At 35.2% G+C, this 20,634-nt stretch overlaps 1 protein-coding gene across 1 annotated transcript in view; it reads left to right on the top strand.

Annotated features, from left to right (window-relative positions):
* Positions 1–20,634, top strand: part of TMEM232 (transmembrane protein 232) — a 306,685-nt gene that overhangs the window by 78,020 nt on the left and 208,031 nt on the right. Inside the window, exons 5-7 of the mRNA XM_025387746.1 lie at positions 9,864–9,963; positions 12,338–12,504; positions 19,178–19,311. Of these exons, the coding sequence (XP_025243531.1) occupies positions 9,864–9,963; positions 12,338–12,504; positions 19,178–19,311 (401 nt within the window). The remainder of the gene's footprint in view (positions 1–9,863; positions 9,964–12,337; positions 12,505–19,177; positions 19,312–20,634) is intronic.

The raw sequence follows: 20,634 nt of genomic DNA, 5'->3' as shown, positions 1-20,634 counted from the left end.
TTTCACTCTCGGTGATGATCATGGTTGACTGCTGTAAAATACATTGTTAGTCAAATAAATATAGTTTAACTAATGGTTTTACTGCAAAGAGAGAAAAGAAAGGCTAAAAGTATTTCTTTAAGATGGTTTTTTTTATATATATGTATACACACATATTTATATATATGAATGAAACAAATTAAATCAATGATGCAGAAATTGTTTTTTTAATTAAATTTTGATTATAAACTGTTAGAAGTTGAACATGAGGGGACATTGATGAATCAGTCAATCAGTTGAACATTTTGGGGAGACAACCACATTTCAGTCATGTAAGTCAAGCTTAGATGCTCTCTGACATGTTTGGTAGTAAAAGACTTGTGGAGACCAGGCAAAAGTAGATAACCAGGCAAAAGTAGATACAGAGAACACACAATAGAAATTAACTATGTAAAAAACTGAGCTTTGCATAGAAGGAGGATTGAAGAAAATACTCAAGATATTACCAATAACTGTCTTGGGATGGTGCGAGTATGATGACTTTTTTTCTTTTTTCTGTATTTCCAAAACTGTCCGCTAAAAATACGTATTTATATTTATAATGAAAACAATATATATGTAAACATAAAATATATAAAATATAAAATATAAATATACATATTTATAATGAAAAAAGAAATGTAATAAAATTTTTTAAGTGGAATAAAAAAACATGGAGCAAGTCTGGCTTTTATCTCCTCTTTCTCATCTCCTTCAGTGACCTTTCTCCATTTCTTGCCTTTTGTATTTCTGCTAGCAAGAAAAAAATAGCTACAAAATATGGTTTTATGCATTGAGCATATTGCTTATACTTTGCACATGCCCTGTTATCTGCCAAGCCAATTTGTACCAGTTCTGATAGCAGCTGCAAACACTTAAACCTTATTTAACTATGTGCCTTACACAATGATAAGTGCTTTAAATATATTAGACACATTAACTTATTTTATTCTCACAACTATCCTAAGAGGATTATTCATAATTTCATATTCCACATCCGTCACTGTGGCACAGAGAGTTTTAAGTGACTTCCCCAAAGTCTAAGCAGAGAGAGTTTTGATATTCAGTGTGGTTCCGGAGTCCAGTGAACTCTCAGCTATGATGCTACACATCTACCTTGGTTCTCAGATTTACTAATTTTTACCTTATTCTTTCTTCTATTGATATATAAATAGCATTTTAAATATTTATGAAGTACATGTTAGTGTCTGTTACATGACTAGTATGTATAATGATCAAGTCAAGATATTTAGGCTATCCGTCACTTTGAGTATTTATTATTTCTATGTATTTGCATCATTTCAAATCCTCTCTTCTAGTTACTTCGAAATATGCAAGGCATTGTTGGTAAGTATAGTCACCCTATTCTGCTATAAAACATTCTTTCTAATGCTATATTTGTACCCATTAACCAACTTCTCTTTATTTTCCCCTCCTATTTACCCACCCTTTTTGGTCTCTAATATCTATAATATTATTCTATTATCTTTGTTCATGAGATCAAGTCTTTTAGCTTCCACATGTGAGTGAGAACATGTGATATTTGTATTTCTGTGCCTAGCTTATTTCACTTAACATAATGACTCCCAGTTCCATTCATAGTGCTGCAAATGATATTTCATTATTTTATGGCCAAATTGTATTGCATTGTGTATATACAACACATTTTCTTTATCGAATCACCCATTATGGATACTTAGGTTAATCATATCTTTACTATTGTGAAGAGTGCTCCAGTAAACGTGAGAGTGCAGGTATTCCTATAATACACTGATTTTCTTTATCTTCCTAAAAGATAAATGCCCACTAGTGGAATTGCTGGATAGTATGGTAGTTCTGTTTTTAGTTTCTTAGAAAATCTAAACACTGTTTTCCTTAGTGGCTGTAATAATTTACATTGCCACCAATAGCATATGAGTTTTCTTTTCTCTGTATCCTCGCCATCATGTGTATTTTTTTTTGTCTTTTTAATAATAGCCATTCTAATTGGAGTGAAATGATATTTAATTGTGGCATATGGTCTTTATTATTTTGAGGCATATTTCTTCTCTGCATAGTTTAGAGACTTTTTATCATGAAGGGATGTTGAATTTTTTCTAATGCTTTTTCTGCATCTGAGATGATCATATGGTTTTTGTCCTTCATTCTGTTGTGATGTATCATGTTTATTGATTTGTGTATGTTGAATCATTCTTGAATCCCTGGTATAAATCCAACTTGAACATGTTGTATAATCTTTTTGATGTGCTATTGGATTCAGTTTGCTAGTATTTGGTTGAGGTTTTTTGAGTCTATGTGCATTAGAGATATTAGCCTATAGTTTTCTTTCTTTGTTGCACGTTTTCTGGTTTTGGTATTAGGGTAACACTGGCCTTGGGAAATGTGATAGGGAGATTTCCCTTGTCCTTAACTTTTGGGAATTATTTGAGAAGGGTTGGTATTAGTTTTTCCTTATCTATTTGGTAGAATTCAGTAGCGAATCCATCTAGTACTGCACTTTTCTTTTTTGGGGGAATCTTTTCGTTAATGATTCAGTCTTGCTACTCATTGGTATGTTCAGGTTCTGTATTTCTTCCTGAGTCAATCTTGCTAGGTCATATGTTTTCAGGAATTTATCCATTTCCTCTAGTTTTCCAGTTTGTTAATGTATAGTTGTTTACAGTAGTCTCTGATGATCTTTTGTACTTCTGTGGTATTAGTTTTAATATCTCCTTTTTCACTTTTGATTATGTTTGAGTGGGCCTTCTCTCTTCTTTCCTTGGTTAGTTTAGCTAGCAGTTGATCAATTTTATCTTTAAAAAAAGTTTTCATTTTGTTGATCTTTTGTGTTGCTTTTTTAGTCTCCATTTCATTTATTTCTTCTTTGATCTTTATTATTTATCACCTTCTACTAATTTTGAGTTTGGTTTGTTCTTGCTTTACTAGTTCCTTGAAGTGCATCATTAGATTATTTGAAATCTTTCTGTTTCTTTAATGCAGGAATTTATTGCTATAAAAACCCTTCTTAACACTGCTTTCGCTCTGTCCCTCAGGTTTCAGTATATTGTGCTTTCATTTTCATTTGTTTCAAAACATTTTTTTAAATTTCCATTTTAATTTCTTCATTGACCCAGTGGTTGTTCAGAAACATGTTGTTTAATTTCCATGTATTTTTATAGTTTTCAAAGTTCCTCTTGGTATTGATTTCCAGTTGTATTTCATTGTAGTCTGAGAAGATACTTGGTATGATTTTGATTTTAAAAATTTGTTGACTTATTTTTTGCCTAGCATATGATCTAACCTGGAGGATATTCCATGTACTAACGAGAAGAATGTACATTCTGTTGTTGTGTTGGGAAAAATATTATGTGAATATCTTTAAAGTCCGTTTGGTCTAAAGTCCAAGTTAAATACAATGTCTCTTTGTTGATATTATATCTAAATATGTCTCATGCTAACGGACGAGTGTTGAAGTTCTCCACTATTAATGTATTGGAGTCTATGTTTCTCTATAGATCTAGTAGTATTTGTGTTGTGAATCTGGGTGCTCCCCGTTGGGTGCATATATACTTAGAATTGTAATATCCTCTTCCTGGATTGATTCCTTTGTCATCATTTGATGTCCTTACCTTTTTTAAAAACCTTTTTTGACATAAAGTCTGTTTTATCCAATAGAAGTATAGCTACTCCTACTTGCTTTTAATTTCAATTTGTGTGGAGTATGTTTTTCCATCTCTTTACTCTCAGTCTGTGTCTTCACAGGTAAGGTGCATTTCTTGTAGGCAACATATAGTTAAATTATGTTTGTAAAAAAGTGTATTAAGCCAGCCTATATCTTTTAAGTGAAGAATTTATTCTATTTACTTTTAGGTTATTATTGATATGTGAAGTTTTGTTCCTGTCATATTGTTAATTGTTTTCTGGTTTGTAATAGTCCATTTTAACACTGCTATAAAGAAACACCTGAGACTGGGAAATTTATAAAGAAAAGAGGTTTAATTGACTCACAGTTCTGCATGGCTGGGAGGCCTCAGGAAACTTAACAATCATGGCAAAAGGCGAACGAGAAGCTCGGGCCTTCTTTACAAGGCAACAGGAAAGGGAGAGCAAAGGGTGAACTTCCAAAGACTTATAATACCATCAGATATCTCGAGAACTCACTCACTATCACTAGAAGAGCATCTGGGAAACCATGCCCATGATTCAGTCACCTCCCTCCCTCAACACGTGAACCTCCCTTGACACATGGAGATTACAATTTGAGATGAGATTTGGGTAGGAACACAGAGCCAAACCATATCATGGTGGTTTTGTGTATTCTTCTCTTCTTTTTCTCTTATTGTTTTTCCTTGTGGTTTGCTAATTTTCTGTTGTGATACCATTTGAGTCTTTTCCTCTTTTGTGTCTTTGCTTTACTCACGAGTTTTACACTTTCATATGTTTTCATGATCATAACTATCATCTTTCCTCTTCCTGGTTTAGGACTCCTTTGAACATTTTTTTGTAAGGCTAGTCTAATGATGATGAATGATCTTAGCATTTGCTTGTCTGTAAAAGACTTTATTTATTCTTCATTTACGAAGGATAATTTTGCTGGATATAGTATCTTTGGGTCTTTCAAGTGTCAAGTATTTTTTCTTGCAGCAATTTGAATATATCATTCCATTCTCTCTTGGCCTGTAGTTTTCTGCTGAGAAATCCACTTTTAGTCTGCTCAAGGCTGACTAGATGATTTTTCCTTCTGTTTATTTTAGAATTTTCTCTTTGTCTTTGACTTTAGACAGTTTGACTGTAATGTACCATGGAAAAGTATTTTGGGTTTGTGGGGTCTCCTCAATCTGGATGTCTAAATCTCTTGGTATACTTGGGAAGATTTCAAGTTAAATTTTGTTAAATAAGTTTTTGAAGCCTTTCATTCACTTTTGACCTTTAGGGATACCAATAATTCATGTATTTGGTCACTGTATTGTGTCACATATATCACAGAGGCTTTGTTTTTTCTTTTTCATTATTTTTTCTTTATTTTTCTCTGAGTTACATCAAAAGTTATGTCTTCAGGTTCTGAGATTCTTTTGTGTTGCTGTTGTTTTAGTTTATTGTTTAAACTCTTGATTGTACTTTTTATTTAATTAAAGAAGTTCTTCAATTCCAGCTTTTGTTTGGTTCTTTTGTATGATATGTATCTCTCATAAATTTCTCCTTCAAATCTTGAACTGTTTTCTTCTGACATTTTGTATTACTTTTTGAAATTCTCTTGTATCTCACTGTGTTTCTTTAGTGTCATAATTTTGATTTTTTTCCCCTGTGATTTCACACATTTCTTTTTGATTGGGATATGTTGCTGGGGAATTATTGTGTTCCTTTGGAAGTGTCATATTTCCCTGTTTTTTCATGTTTCCTTATATTGATAACTGTGTATCTTGTGTAATATTCACTTATTCCAATTTTTTGAATTTGCTTTCACAGTAGAGGATTTTTTCCTGAAGATGTGTCATAGTGTTGGTTAGTAGGACCCTTTGTATTTGATTCTGAGTGCACGCAGTGGTGCAGTCCCTATATGATTTATTTGGCTGTCAACAGCATCAGTGGTATCTATGATTTCCCAGTAGTTTAGAGTGTGGTTAAGAGTAGAGGCTATGGTGAAGTTTTGCTCGGGGACAGGGATTCCAGATGGGTTAGTCTTTGGTCCCCAGTGGTGGCAGCAGTGGGATGAGTATGCCTGTTCTTGTGCCCCTGTGTACAAGATACTTGCTCTGGTATTAGCAGGACCAGGCAGGCCAATTCTTGGGCTTCTAGGTAGTTTACTTAGATCATGGTAGTGACACTGGTGGATCAGGCAGGTGAGTGAGTTCTTGATTCCCTGGGTAGGTGGCGTGGTGTAGGTAGTGGCAGTAGCAGTTGTGGGACAACCTTCTAGGTCCTGAGCAGTGCATGCTGATGTTGGAGATAGCTACAGTGCAGTCTCCACCTGCAGCCCCAGTCATGCAGCTCTCAGGCTTGCCTGTTCTCAGTTGTAGGAGCACTGCAGTGGTGCACATAAAGATAAGCAGCCCTGCCCTTTACACATGAGCTTGATCATGGAAGTCATTCAACCAGTAGGAGTGTGGTCACTATCCAGGCCCACTCAAGGAGCCATCCGGTTCACCTGCCCTAGCCTCAAGTGACAGCAGCGGTGACTGAGCCTGCAGCAGTATGCAGAGTGGGAGAGAGAATCCCTGTGCATGAACCTGAACACAGAGGCCACTCCACCAGTGGAAGTGGGGTCACTGCCCTCAGCCCCAGATAGCTGGCTCTCATTTGGATTCCCAGTGGCAGCAACTGCTGCTGCAGTGTTAGGTGGGGGGTGTGAATGGATCTCACTCCGCTTCCAAGCCTGAACACAGAGTTTGTGCTACTGGTGAGGCAGGGTTTCTTCTCATAGCCCCAGACAGGAAGCTTTCAGGCTCTGGAAAGTGTGTGCCTTGGTTTCCTTTGTCCCAGAGACTGCAATGTTAATGCACTGCACCATCTCTTTTCTGGGAAGTAATGCTACTTGTGGGCCACAGTACTGGGGCCCCATAGCACCTTTGTTTCCAGCAATGCTATGCCACTGTAGCCCACCGGGTAGGCACTAGGGAATGTCAGTGGGGGTTCCTGGGATGTGGAGATATGAAAGCTATGTTTCTAAAGGGAGGATGTAACCCCATGATGACTGTACTCTCACAATGGTACCCTGCTGTAGTTGCTTAAGCCTCAGGGGTGTGAGTGAACCAGCAAAAGTTCTCTGTCTGGTACAATGTCCTTTAGGGGTCTCTAGCTCACTGTCCATGTTAGTGTCAGGAAGTATGTATGTCAAGGAGCTCTGCCATGGTTCAGTTTGTTGCAGTCCATGGTAGGGACATAGGCCACTGAAGTTCTTACACCCTTTCCCCCAGTAGCAAGCCCCTATGTGTTCCCAGCTGATTTTGCTTCCCTTCTGTATTAGTTGATTCTCACGCTGCTATAAAGAAGTACTTGGGACTGGGTAATTTATGAAGAAAAGAGGTTTAATATTCTCACAGTTCCACAGGCTTAACAGGAAGCATGACTGGGAGGCCTCAGGGAACTTATAATCATGGCAGAAAGTGAAGGAGAAGCAAGCACATCTTCACATGTTAGAGAAGGAGAGAGAGAGTGAAAGGGGAAGCACCACACACTTTCATACAACCAGATCTCACTGTCACAAGAACTGCAAGGGAGAAGTCCGCCTCCGTGGTCCAATCACCTCTCACTGGGCCCCTCCCCTGACACGTGAGATTATAGTTCGGGATGAGATTTGGGTGGGAACGCAGAGCCAAACCATATCACCTTCTGTGTCTCAAGTATTTCCTGTAACTTCTCTATTGTACTCCAGTGTTCTCTCCTAGTTGTTCCATCTGAGGCATGATTATTGATTCATAATTTTGGCTCTTCTTTCTGGAGAGAGTGAGTATGCAGTGTCTCTAGTCAGCTATCTTCAACTGGAATCCCAAGATTTAATATTTTTAAAGCTTGCTTTTTATTATTCTAGTTCGTATAACTATCTATTGGAAATAAGCATGCTCTATAAGTACTTTGAACCCAGGCAAGAAAACATTTTACTTGTCCTCCTTGCCTTTGTAGGGTTTTCATTACATATCTGAAAGACTATTGGAAATCTCCCTTTTGTTCTTTTCTTTTTGATGGAATGCTTTATTAAAGGATATTATCATAGAGGCATCACCCACTCTATATGCATTGTTTTGTTTCTCCTTTGGAGAAGTAGCTCAGGGTTGAATAGATCTAGAAATATATGATCCACAAATATTATTTCTTTTATGTTTTGTTTACATTCTTTCCTTTCTATGTAGCTCTAAGTGTACAATATTCTTAATGATTGAATTCTGTTTACAGAAGTATAGAGAATAACATAAAAGCAACAGCAATTTTATATGTATTACATAGAAATATATGCAGTGATCGTCAAGATTCTATGCAAGAACCAAAAACATACAACTATTAAAATACAACACATGATAAATATTATCCAGCCTTCAATTTTACAGCCAGCTAAAAGGGTCAGAAAAAAGAGAAGAAGAGATGAAAATAGAAAGAGAGAAGGAGGAGGTAAAGGTCAAATGAAGGAAGTGTAGGAGAGCTCAGAAAGAGAAACTGACAGGCTAAAATTCAATGTAGGAGGCAAAACTTGAGTTGTCAGACAACAAAGAGAATATGTACACAAATAATACGTGAAGAACAATACATAGAAAATCCAATATACAATATGGAAAGGTAGATTTGTCAAAAATTTGACCTTCAAGAATATTAAGATGAAAGCTTTTAAAATCATTTTCAAGTATAGCTATAACTAAAGATAGTCTCTGGGTCAGGTAAAATCCATGACCAAATTGAGGTATAAACACAGATGTTATTCATACTGACATGCTTGTCATGTATTTTCTATTTTGTCCCCTGTTACATTTTTGAATATTATATTCCTTTCAATATTTATCTATAGTCCTTGAAAAATATTAACTTATCCCCCTTCTGATCAGTTATTCATTCATTGTCTATATCTATGAGAATAGTTTCCTTTAATTCTGTCATCTAGAGTATTTCATTATTCTTTTAAATATTTTTTTCACATTTAACTTCAGCATCGTAGAGAAACACAGTACTATAACAAAGTTGTTTGTATGAAGAGACCCCTTGGGCATGCCTTATAAACATGTTATTTTTATATACTTCATAAGTCTACAAATGTATATGTTTATACTTTCTGAATACATTTATAAATATTAATGATGCATTCTCAAAATTTATTAGTAGTGATAGAGGTTTGTAATAAGAAATGTGGAAATCACTGCCATAGTAGAAAGCTCATGGCTTTTGGAGCAGTACATACATTCCTGGGTTCAAATTCCAGTAATGTTACTTATTTACTTTATAGTCTTGGATGACGCACTGAGATTTCGTTAGATTTATCTTTTTAATTTTATTTTCTTTTTACATGTGTATTGTTACATGATACCCTGCGTTGCTGTTAAGAGAATTTGGAGATACATACATACATACATACATACACACACACACACACACACACACAGAGGATAATGACAGCTATTGCTGTTATTTGGGTCTTCTCCATAATTTAGAAACTGTATTCCATTTATTTCTACAGTTAATGTGTTTTTTATAATTTTCTGTAAAATGTTGCAAATTATTTTTGCAGACATTCCATTTTATGTAGTCTGTGTAAAACAAACTATATGTTTACTAATCTTACAGAAGTAAGGTTTTGCACTGCTTATTTAATAATGACCCCGTGAGAGGTCTTTTTTCTTGAGGGAATCAGGAGCTTAGCTCAGCATATTATGCAGAAGTAGGATAGTTCTCAATACTATGTAATGTGATGGTCCTCAAACTGTTGACTGATATGCATAGAAAGAAATACCCTTTGCATTGCAATCCAAATAACATAATATATATTCATTTATATACTGAAACAAGGAATTGTACAATAAACTATGTTTTGTTTTTCTTCCCTTTTATTTTATTTAAAAATCTCCTGTCAATTGATTTCATGACTCACTTAAAGGGTATAACTTGTAATTTGAAAAACACTGTTCTAAAGGACATAGAACAAAATAGCATTTAGTGTTGGTCATTATATGTAGTATAGAGATGATTTATAAAAGTTTTTTGGCTGAGCTAGCATTTCAATCTTGATATAAATGTTTTAATGTTATTTCAAAACCACATAATGTTGAACGAGTTTAAAAGTGTTTTCTCAAAAGAAAATGTAATAAAATAATGGTTGATTTTTCTTATGGTTTTTAAACATTTATTGATGTAACATAAAACTGCATTTTTCTTTTCTCTTTTGACAGATTGGCTATTTGGTCTTCTTACGACTTTTTATATTTTTCCTGCATGGTCATCTAGAAAGTTTTAAGCAACATTTACTTAGGCTTCAACCACATTTATACGGTAGAATATCTTTTATTTTTTACACTTATAAATGTTTTATGTTATATTTTGAGAAGCTCAGACTGTCACTATAAAGAATGTAAGCTGCATTTTATTTTTCATAAGATAATAGGTGCAGTGTTGAAGAGCACAGCTTCAGGGCCAGATTGCATTTGTTCAGCTCACTGCCCCTCCAACCCCCATACTTTTGTTATTTCTTTGTGGTGAGAACATTTAGAACCTGACTCTACGTTTTTCCCAGCAATTTTGAAAAGTGCAGTACATTATTATTAACTATAGTTATCATGTCATGAAATAGATCACTAGACCTTATTCCTTCTATCTAACTGAAGCTTTGCACCCTAATATCTCCCCTTTCCCCATCCATTCCTGCAACCTACTCCCTGCTCCAGATGCTGGTAATCCTCATTCTGTATTCTGCTTTTTACTTTGCCACTTAAGTGTATGAGCTTTTTTGTGACTCAGTTTTCCTATTTGTAATAGTATCTACCTCCCTGAATTTCAGGAAAGTTAGATTCATATTTTAGTAAGGTTCTGGACCTGGTGATCCACTTAATCTAAGCTATATGTAAATAAGAGTGAGAAATTCAAGCAGGAGCTAAAGTTTTGCATATTGAGTAATAGAATTGAGATGATGTTCTGAACTAGGAAATATTTGGAGAAATATTGGACATATTGAATTTGAAGGTCACTCAGGTATATATACCCAGCAAGCAGTTGAAAACATAGGTTTGGAACTAGGAAAATAAGTGAAGCCTGCCTGGGATATAGAATTGACAGTCATCCATGTTAATGTGGCTGTGGGCAAGGGGCAGGGAGAAACTAATTCCAGGAATGAAATCTTGGGGAACATACATTTAATGGATTATTGGTGTAACAGGGCCCAGGAAAAGAGAAATAAGGGAGGTGAGAGGGAGTGATTATGTTTAAGGAGAGAAATTCAAGATCAATATTGCCATAGAAGTATTAAATAGTAGAAGGTCTGAAAAATAATGAGTTTCTACAATCAGAAAATCACTGCTGATCTTGGGAGCATACCCAGTGGAGAGGTGGAAGCAGAATTCAGATTGGAGGTAAACAGTGAGGGAAATTTTAAGCATAAGTCAAAAATTGTATTTCAAAAAAAGCTTAGCCATAAATATTTATGCTGATATGTAAATATGTCAATAGTTTAGATGGATAAAACAAAGTCAAAATATTAGTGTGTTGTAGGATAAGGGAAGGAGAGACTCTAAGATAAAGAAAGGGAATAATATTTGATGAAAAAAGTCATGGAGGAGGGAACAGAAGGTAATAGCAGAAGCGTTATGGAGACTGATCAATTAATTCCATTAGCGTAAGTCCTGATCAGATGTGGCTATAGACAGATAGAACAGGAATTCTTGTCTAACATTTCACTTGTTTTTATATCTTCATTAAATTATATGACCCCTTCTTAACTCCTCACTGTGTTCAGCATAGTGACTTATCAAATATTCAGATGATTATGGCAAATCAACTTTGAAAAATTATTTGAGTAAAACCCTCAAGTTCTCATATTAGCTTGTTATTGAGGATATACCCCCCCTCAAAAAAATCTGTCTTTCATATATAATAATAAAATCCCCCAATTTTGTCCTCTTACCAAATATAATAGAGCCTTAGGTTACAGCTCTTCCTTTAACAATAGGCTGTTTTCTACCTGAAGCTATCAGCAGCTGCTATCTCTCCACATAGCTGTCCAGTAGAATGGTCATTATTAATTTTTCCATTATGTGGATGGACTAAAACCCAAAGTTTGTCTAAAAGTTTATAGAAAGAGCAGCACTGAGATGATTCTGTTAAATATAACGTGGTGTTGTGTTAAATTACCTTATTGTTGTAAATAATAACATCTTGTTTATATTATTTACAACATGTTGTTGTAAATAATAACATCTTGTTTGTATTATTTACAACATATTGTTGTAAATAATAACATCTTGAGAAGGAATAAAACTGGAGAATGTAGGTCTAGAATCAATGACATTGATTCCTTTGTAGAATTACAATGTCAAAGTATCCATTATGAATGCAGCATCTATTACAACTTGATTTATTTTCATCTGGAAGTTTCCAAGCTTTGTTGAACAGTAACTATATTTAATTGGGCATTCAATGATTATGAAATTGCTGTTCTGAAATATATAAACTCTTACGTATAAATTATTTACCGTCTAGTGTTCTATTACACCACCAGGGGGCATACATAACACTATAAATCTTAAATAGGAAACTACAGCAGTTTCTGCATCTAAGTACTGAATTTAATTATAGTTTAATAGCTAAAAGACAAATGAACCACAATGCAAAATATTAATAAAATATTTCTCACAGATGATTTTTCTTACAATAGCACTTTCTTTCTCTGGAGCATCATATCACAAGTATCCGAACATCTTTTCAAATGTGCAATTCATCCTGAAAGCCTCAGAAATTATAGGTAAAAGAGAACTCCGTTCTGAATCAATTTTTAGCCCTGTGGAAAATAAGAAAAGACATGAGAACACAGATTCTGATATGGTGGGTAATCTAGTATGGTGAGTATATCCTGTTGTATGATGCATCAGATATGATTACTATGATTAAGTAATGGTGCTTGTCAATACAGTAGGCATTGAGGAATGATGCATTTAGCTGTGGAGGAGGGGTGAACAGCAAAGACACAAATTTCATGCAACCATATGCACAGTTCCTGGTGAGTAGTTAATAGGATGAGTAGTGAGGTATCTGTATATAACACTACTACTTTGAATGGAGTAATGCCATAACACCTTCTTCTTCATAAGTTCCATCTCACCTACTTAACTAAAAATTACAACATAATTTAGACTGACTTGTAAGTTAACATTTTAAGATATTATATTTTTATTAAAGGGAAAGTGTGTACAGAGCAAGTTATTTATGAAAGCAGGCATAGAATTTTTATGCTTTCATAATTCATATGAAATAACATTCAATGGCCAGGCGTGGTGGCTCACGTCTGTAATCCCAGCATTTTGGGAGGCCAAGGCGGGCGGATCACCTTAGGTTGGGAGTTTGAGACCAGCCTGACCAACATGCAGAAACCCCGTCTCTACTAAAACTACAAAATTAGCCAGGTGTGGTGGTGCATGCCTGTAATCCCAGCTACTCAGGAGGCTGAGGCAGGAGAATCGCTTGAACCAGGAGGTGGAGGTTGTGGTGACCCGAGATTGTGCCATTGCACCCCAGCCTGGGCAACAAGAGTGAAACTCCATCTCAAAAAATAAATAAAAATAAAATAAAAAATAAATAACATTTAATATGCTATTAAAGTCAACTGAAAACTTTAAAAAATAGTTTAAATGGGCAAATGATAATAATCTTTAGATTATGATAAATCTCTTAATTTCTAACTCAGATATTAGTAATCTTTAAAAAAAGCCCTAATTAAATAATTTTTTGGTATTTAATAAACAGTACTATGTAAACACAAGTACAGTGAGCCATATAATTGTGCATATACCTTATTGATTAATACACTTCAAAAGACAAATTTTAATCTCTGGGGCTAATAATGCCTTTCTTTCCTCACATATTTTCCAAAAAAGACCAGCAAGCATTTCAAAACCTTCTTTTATTTTTTGTTAAACATATTTATTATTTTATAGCTTATAAATAGAAAATTTGTTTTTCTTACAACTTCTAAAAAAGGAAAAATACATTTAACATGACACAAGTTGAAACACCTAAGGAAATGTGAGGAAGATTCTCTTTTTAGATGATGTTGTGTGTTACCTTATAATTTTCCCATGCTTCCTGTGAGCCCTTTCTAAAATCGGCTATAAATTAAATATATAAGAAAAAACATTCAAACACATCTATTTGTAAGAGAAAATACTTTCTGGGCCTAAGTGTTTTCTCTTTGGCACATTACTAGTTCACCATTTATGTAACAAGTGACATTTACCAAGTAAATTGAGCCTTCTGGTTATAATTACTAATGAGCACAAATTGCCTCGTGAGAAAGGATCTGTTTTTAAGTGTAAAAAATGTTTTAACAGTAAATAGATAATGAAAGATATCAAGCAACAGAAGGAGCACTGATCATGAAGAAAACAGACCTGCTTATGAACTGGTTCTGTGATCTAGGAGAGGCCCACCGATCTCACCAAACTCCTATTTGCATATCTTTAAAAAGTCGTCATTATTGTCATAGTCATCATCATCATCATCATCATCAATCTGTCTGAACTCTTTTACAGCATTGTTATAAAGATTGCAAAAAAAAGCGTGTGCTTTATAAAAGTATTAAATGCCATGCAAACATGAAAAATAATTATTGAAAATATGTATTTAGGACCTCACTTTACCCTAGACAGTGAACTATAGTATTTTCATCTAAGGATGTAAGTATGTTGACTTACTGTTGTGATTGGAATGTTTTTCCTTTAAACAAATAAGATTCCATGAAATCTTAGCAATGTGAATGGTCCGGTTATGAGGTAGGCAACTGTCAATGTTGATTCTGATGCTCTTTAAGAATGAATCCATTTTGTCTCTCTTGGTGCACACACACAGCAAGCAAATGGAAGCTTACTGCTGTACAGCTCAGCCTGAATTAGAAGGGGCAAAAATGTCAATACAGGAAAGGAACATATCAGCTTAGAGTTGGACAAGTCACTAAATCTCTCTGTGCTTTTTTCCACTTTGTAGAACAAAGCTGAGATTCAACCTCTTCTAAATTCTATTTCAGCTCTATCCATGTGATCCCGTAAGGGGATTATAACAGAGTTTGGCCTATCAGGTTTACTGCCCTTCTTTTTCTCCTCCTCTTATATCATAATATAAAGATATAAATATAGGATAGCATAGCCACAGTGCTGCTAAAATTACTGATTTGGCTAATCAGCCTCAGTCAGTGCTGGACTGCATATCTTAAAGTTCCCCAGTTTCAGCCCAATTTATCCAGTACAGCCAGCCTTTCCAGTTCAGTTGAGTATTTACTCATTCAATACCCATCTCTTTCACCTGGGAAAGGAAAGAGGAAAAAAGATATAAAAGTGATAGAAATGGAAATATAAAAGATACATTTGCATCAATCTCTTCTCCTTTCCTTATGATTGTTTTAGTATATTATAGCAGAGTATTTGTGAATTTATTCCTACTGCCCTTATCATTTGATAATGCTAAAAGGTCTATAGCACATATTTTGGCCACTGTAAAATATTTGATTTTTAGTATTCTTATATGCATTGGAACAAAGTCATAATTACTTAATTTGTTGTCAAAGTGCTACCAAAATTGCACGGAAAGTTCTATAGGATATTACGATACATTAGGATACACACCATATGAGCATGGGTTCCACTTAAGAATAGGAAATTTCCTTTCCTCTGCTGTTGGACCCCATTTCTCTTTTTAATGTCTTTTTAAGTGAGCCAGACACAGGGTTTCCATTGACTTTGACAAATGGTACACTTAATTAGCTCTTTGGATAGCAGAGCCAGAATGCTGGATTGAGTTTTCCACTCTGTCCTTTGCTCACTAGCAAAGCTGAATTTTCTAAGCAGAGTTGTCACCTGGTAGTAATAATAGTTATTTGGAGAATGTAGATGTAAACCCTGCTACAATGAAGTAGACCTTTTATTAAATAGTTTCATCTGTTCTGAAGAACAAATAGTTCTCTGAAAACTAGCAAACACAGAGTTTACATTCTAGTATGATTAGCAATCTCATTCTCTAACACTTTTTGGTAAGCCAAAGTCATTACCTAATTTTGGGACATTTTGTGTTGTCCTGTAATTGTAAATGGTTACTAGGAATTATTAGACTGAGACATAAATTCCTTAAAATTAGGAGCATTATCCTATGATTCATGTCAAATTACCCAGGTAACACTTCGTATTGGGAGATCCTTTCATGGCAATGTCAACCATCCCCCAAATGACTGAAAACTACATGAAACCCAGAAAGCTGTCCCTGAACAGCCAAAATAGAGCCCATGCTTCAAAGCTCATTTCTGTGATAAAAGAAAGCCTAGTCAGACACTCAGAATTTATGTACTTAAATTTGCATAAAATCTAGGCTGGTGTTGTTAACTGAATTTTCAGCCAACAGTAGATTAACAACACTTTTGTAGGTGGGCTTCTCAAAGTAGGCATTGTTCCAGCTACAAATGACAGCCCAAAGCTGGACAGCAAGGGAGGGAGATGAAAGAACTGTGGAAAGTGGTTATAAAAGCCAAAAAAGAAAGGAAGAAAGGGAAGTAAGGAGGGAGAGAACAAAGAGAGGGAGGGAAGGAGAGAAAGAAGGAAGAAAGGGAGGGGAAAAAAGTTCTCTGGGAGTCATTTAGGGCGGTGCTCAGTGCTTTTCAAACTATCTGTGGTAAAAGATCTCTCCTAATTTATTTTTAAATTTCCAAGCCATCACAGATGGATAATTTTGTAAAATATAATAATAATAATAACAACAAATTACTGAAAACTAGAATAGAAAAGACGAAAAAACACAAGCTTTAATTTTAATAGACTGAATATATATATAATTATTTTTCAAATTGTTATGAAAGTTTCTAAATACATATTTTTCATTTTTTGTGCTCTCATTAACAGTTCGCAAATGGCAGTTATCTGCCAACCACACCTTGAGCAGGACTGACTTAGGGTAAAGGCACAGAACTCCAAGAGTAAGCAACATTGCTCACTCTTGGTCTTCTGCACTGTTGATATACATGATGATTGTATTAAATCACATAGTCATCATCATTACATTAATTCATTTAAGTTTGATAAATTTATTTTTTATTTGGAAAAATGTTTCTTGCTGAAGAATGCTCAATGGGCCAGGCGTGGTGGCTCACGACTGTAATCCCAGCACTTTGGGAGGCTGAGGAGGGTGCATCACCTGAGGTCAGGAGTTCAAGACCAGACTGACCAAAATGGTGAAACCCTGTCTGTACTAAAAATATAAAAATTACCTGGGTGTGGTGGCAGGTGCCTGTAATCCCAGCTACTTGGCAGGCTGAGACAGGAGAATTGCTTGAACTGGGGAGGCGGAGGTTGCAGTGAGCCGAGATCACGCCATCGCACTCCAGCCTGGGTGACAGAGCAAGACTGTGTCTCAAAAGAAAAAGAAAGGAAAAAAAAAAAAAAGAATGCTTGAAATACATAAAATCCCTGAGACTAAATAATAAGTCCTACTTATCTGGAAAATTCACAGGTATGGCAGGTTCCTTTCCTCTTGATGATGCCAATGTTCTACTGCCAAAGACCACCGGGAACACATCTGCAATTAGGCATATTGGGTTTATTACTTGTTGCAGAGAGAGAGACAGAGAGAGAGAGAGAGAGAGAGAGAGAGAGAGAAATACATACTACAAGGAACTATGGGATGTCTTAATAAGAGAGTGTTAGAAGGAATCTACTAGAGGATTTGGACTTTACTTGGATGATCTTAGGAAGACTCTAAAGAAGCAAGGGTTCTCTCTAGAGGTCTGATGCTGTCAAAAAGTGGGGGCAATTCTATGAGTAGGTATTTTTTGGGTGGCACAGTGACTTTGTTTATATCTGTGCTTAGAAAAAAACTTGTCCAGTGGCTTTGTTTATTTCTTATGGTCTCAGAGTAATATTGTCTGAAATTGCTATTTTTTGAGTTTATGTCCAATAGGAGATCAAAATCACCTGGCTGTATCAGACTGGCTTGTAATAGTATGTCAAATCAATCCCAGACATGAGAGGATGCTTTTTATTTCTCCGCGATGTGTAAAATTGGCATAAAATAAAATTGAAGATAAAACTCAAATCTTGTTCATTGTCTAAATCCTGATTTTTTTCTTTACCAAATGCTTTCTGAATTTTCTCTGATGATAGTACATAAATACATTAATGCAAGAATGGTTGACCTAATTGAATAGTTTATGTAGTCCTATAATATCTATGATTAAAATAATATTTATTATAAATTAATCATTCAAGTCATTCCAAAGTTTTAAAACATATTTATTTACTTATTTATTCAAAATAAGTTTGCAATCTGAGGATTGTCAGGCATCCAGGCTGAGACAACTAGAGCAATTTGAGAAAAGAATTTCATTTATATGGGTTCCAGTTTTGGGGTAGACCCTACCCATAAAGCAGAAATTGAGTTATATGTGGATTTGCTGAAGTCAGTATGTCTCAGACTAATGCTTTACATTATTTTAGAATAGTGCTTTTGTGTGGTGTATTCTAATACTCTAAACACTGAATTGTTTTCATTTGCTTTTCTGAATTATTGTTCCCCAGAGTCAGTAGCTTTGTACAGATGTTGTCTTCCTCATGCCTTTATCTCCAGAATCTAACAGAATTCCTGACATAAAGTAGATAAATACACAACTATGGGACTTAACTAAATTCTTTATTAGAAACTTAAAATAGCTTAAAATTTATGTATGAACTTCTTGCCTTCTATCTGAAAAGTACTCAACATAAAATTAAATTGTAGTCCTGATGTTGTTTTATATAATATATAAGAATTATGAAGCCCTTTAGATTCTGTTTCATTTTAACATAAAAATCACAAAGTATCAACTAAGTTAACAATTGGAGTACCTATCACAGGATGTGTATTTGAATCTTCACTGTTGGCAAAAATTTAGAGAATGCTATGTCATCATTTTCTACCAATTACTTTAGTAGACCAATTAAATGTATAAAACTGTTGGGAAGCACTCTAAGAAAAAAACTAAACAACAGCTTATTTGTTATCTGAATTTTTAGACTTTAAGAATAGCTACTTAACAGACATTGACGATGTCTTGCTAGGCATATATTTTGGTCCTTAAAGTAGAAATCCACATTTTAAAACATGATTTGCTGTTAGTGTTTTGTTCAAACTTTCCCCATTCCTTCTTTCTCAAGTGTCAGGGAGAACTAAGTCACATAGAATCTACGAACCACAATTGTGTCTAATAGCCATCTCTTATGGGATCCAGAATTTTTGCCATATTGTAGAGCTGACATCATTGAACACAAGGGACCCATGTGAAAAATACATACGTTAGGTTCAGGTTAACTATATGTACTTCAAAAATATGCTTATGTAACTTGCTCCACTTGGTGAAATATAAAGTGTAAGAGAATATGAATTTTCATTTGTATATTTAAAATTTATTTTCATGTTTGTTCAAGTCAGAGTATTCTTTCTCAGATATATTTTTATATTTTAATTCCTGAAACATTTGCAATTTAATCAGGGAGGATATGAAATTAACCACCTGCTCTGGCACTGTGTTGCTGCTTGGTCTTGTGTTCAGAATAACAGTCCTCAGTTGAATAATGTGCTTGAACATCTCATCTTCCATAAGACACAGCTTCAAAAGAAATGCTGGTAAGAGTGATCCTATAAATCCAAAGTAACTCATGGAGAAATCTTTGAGCTTAAATGTCAAATAACCCTTGTACCTAAATGTTAATCACACCTCAGTTGACTATGAAACAAATTTATAATCTCAGTTCCAAAGGCAAGGGCAATTTACATGTTTAGTATTAATTCATTTCATCAATACATTGTTTCTCTCTTTTTCTGTTTTGCTAGATATGCATGCATGCACTGCATAGTTTTTTTTTTTATTAAATGCAGTTTTTATTGACAAGAAATTTATTCCTGCCTTGAAAACAGCCTTTATATTCCAAGTTGTTAAACAGAAGCAGTGAAGTACAATATACTGTTGGAGAAAATATACTGATACTGTATTTCTTTATGCCTTACTTATAATGTATAACAAAAATGAATCTTTTTTTTTTTTTGAGACGGAGTCTCGCTTTGTCACCCAGGCTGGAGTGCAGTGGCGCGATGTCAGCTCACTGCAAGCTCCGCCTCCCGGGTTCCCGCCATTCTCCTGCCTCAGCCTCCCGAGTAGCTGGGACTACAGGCGCCCGCCACCACGCCCGGCTAAATTTTTTGTATTTTTAGTAGAGACGGGGTTTCACTGGGTTAGCCAGGATGGTCTCGATTTCCTGACCTCGTGATCCGCCCGTCTCGGCCTCCCAAAGTGCTGGGATTACAGGCTTGAGCCACCGCGCCCGGCCAAAAATGAATCTTAAAAAAAAGGTTTTTTTGGTCTCACTCTATCACCCAGGCTGGAATGCAGTGCGGCAGTGCCGCGATCTCGGCTTACTGCAACCTCCATCCCTGGGGCTCAAGTGATCCTCCCAGCTCAGCCTCCCAAGTAGGTGGGACCACAGGCATACACCACCATGCTGGCTATTTTTGTAGGGGTTTTTTTTTTTCTTTCTTTCTTTTTATTTTTTAGTAGAGACAGGGTCTTGCCATGTTGCCTAGCCTGGTCTCTGGTCTCCAACTTCTGACTTCAAGTGACCTGCCTACCTCAGCCTCCCAAAGTTCTGGGATTACAGGTGTGAGCCACTGCACCCAGCCAAAAATAAATCTTGACTGACAAATACTAGTTTTCTCCTATACATATGTTAATTTAAGATGAGAAAAAGAAGAGTCATAGTTTTGGCATGAGTTCAGTGTAGGAAAGATTTTTTAAATTGACAATAATTTTATATATTTATGAGGTACAATGATATGTTAGGATATATGTGTATCTTATGGAATGAGTAAGTCAAGCTTATTAACATATCCATCACCTCACATCCTTATCAATTTTTGGTTGTAAGAACAATTAAAATTTACTCTATTAGCATT

This window comes from Theropithecus gelada, chromosome 6, assembly GCF_003255815.1.
Source record: "Theropithecus gelada isolate Dixy chromosome 6, Tgel_1.0, whole genome shotgun sequence".
NCBI classification, from domain to species: Eukaryota; Metazoa; Chordata; class Mammalia; order Primates; family Cercopithecidae; genus Theropithecus; species Theropithecus gelada.
This window is presented reverse-complemented; position numbering and strand designations above follow the sequence as displayed.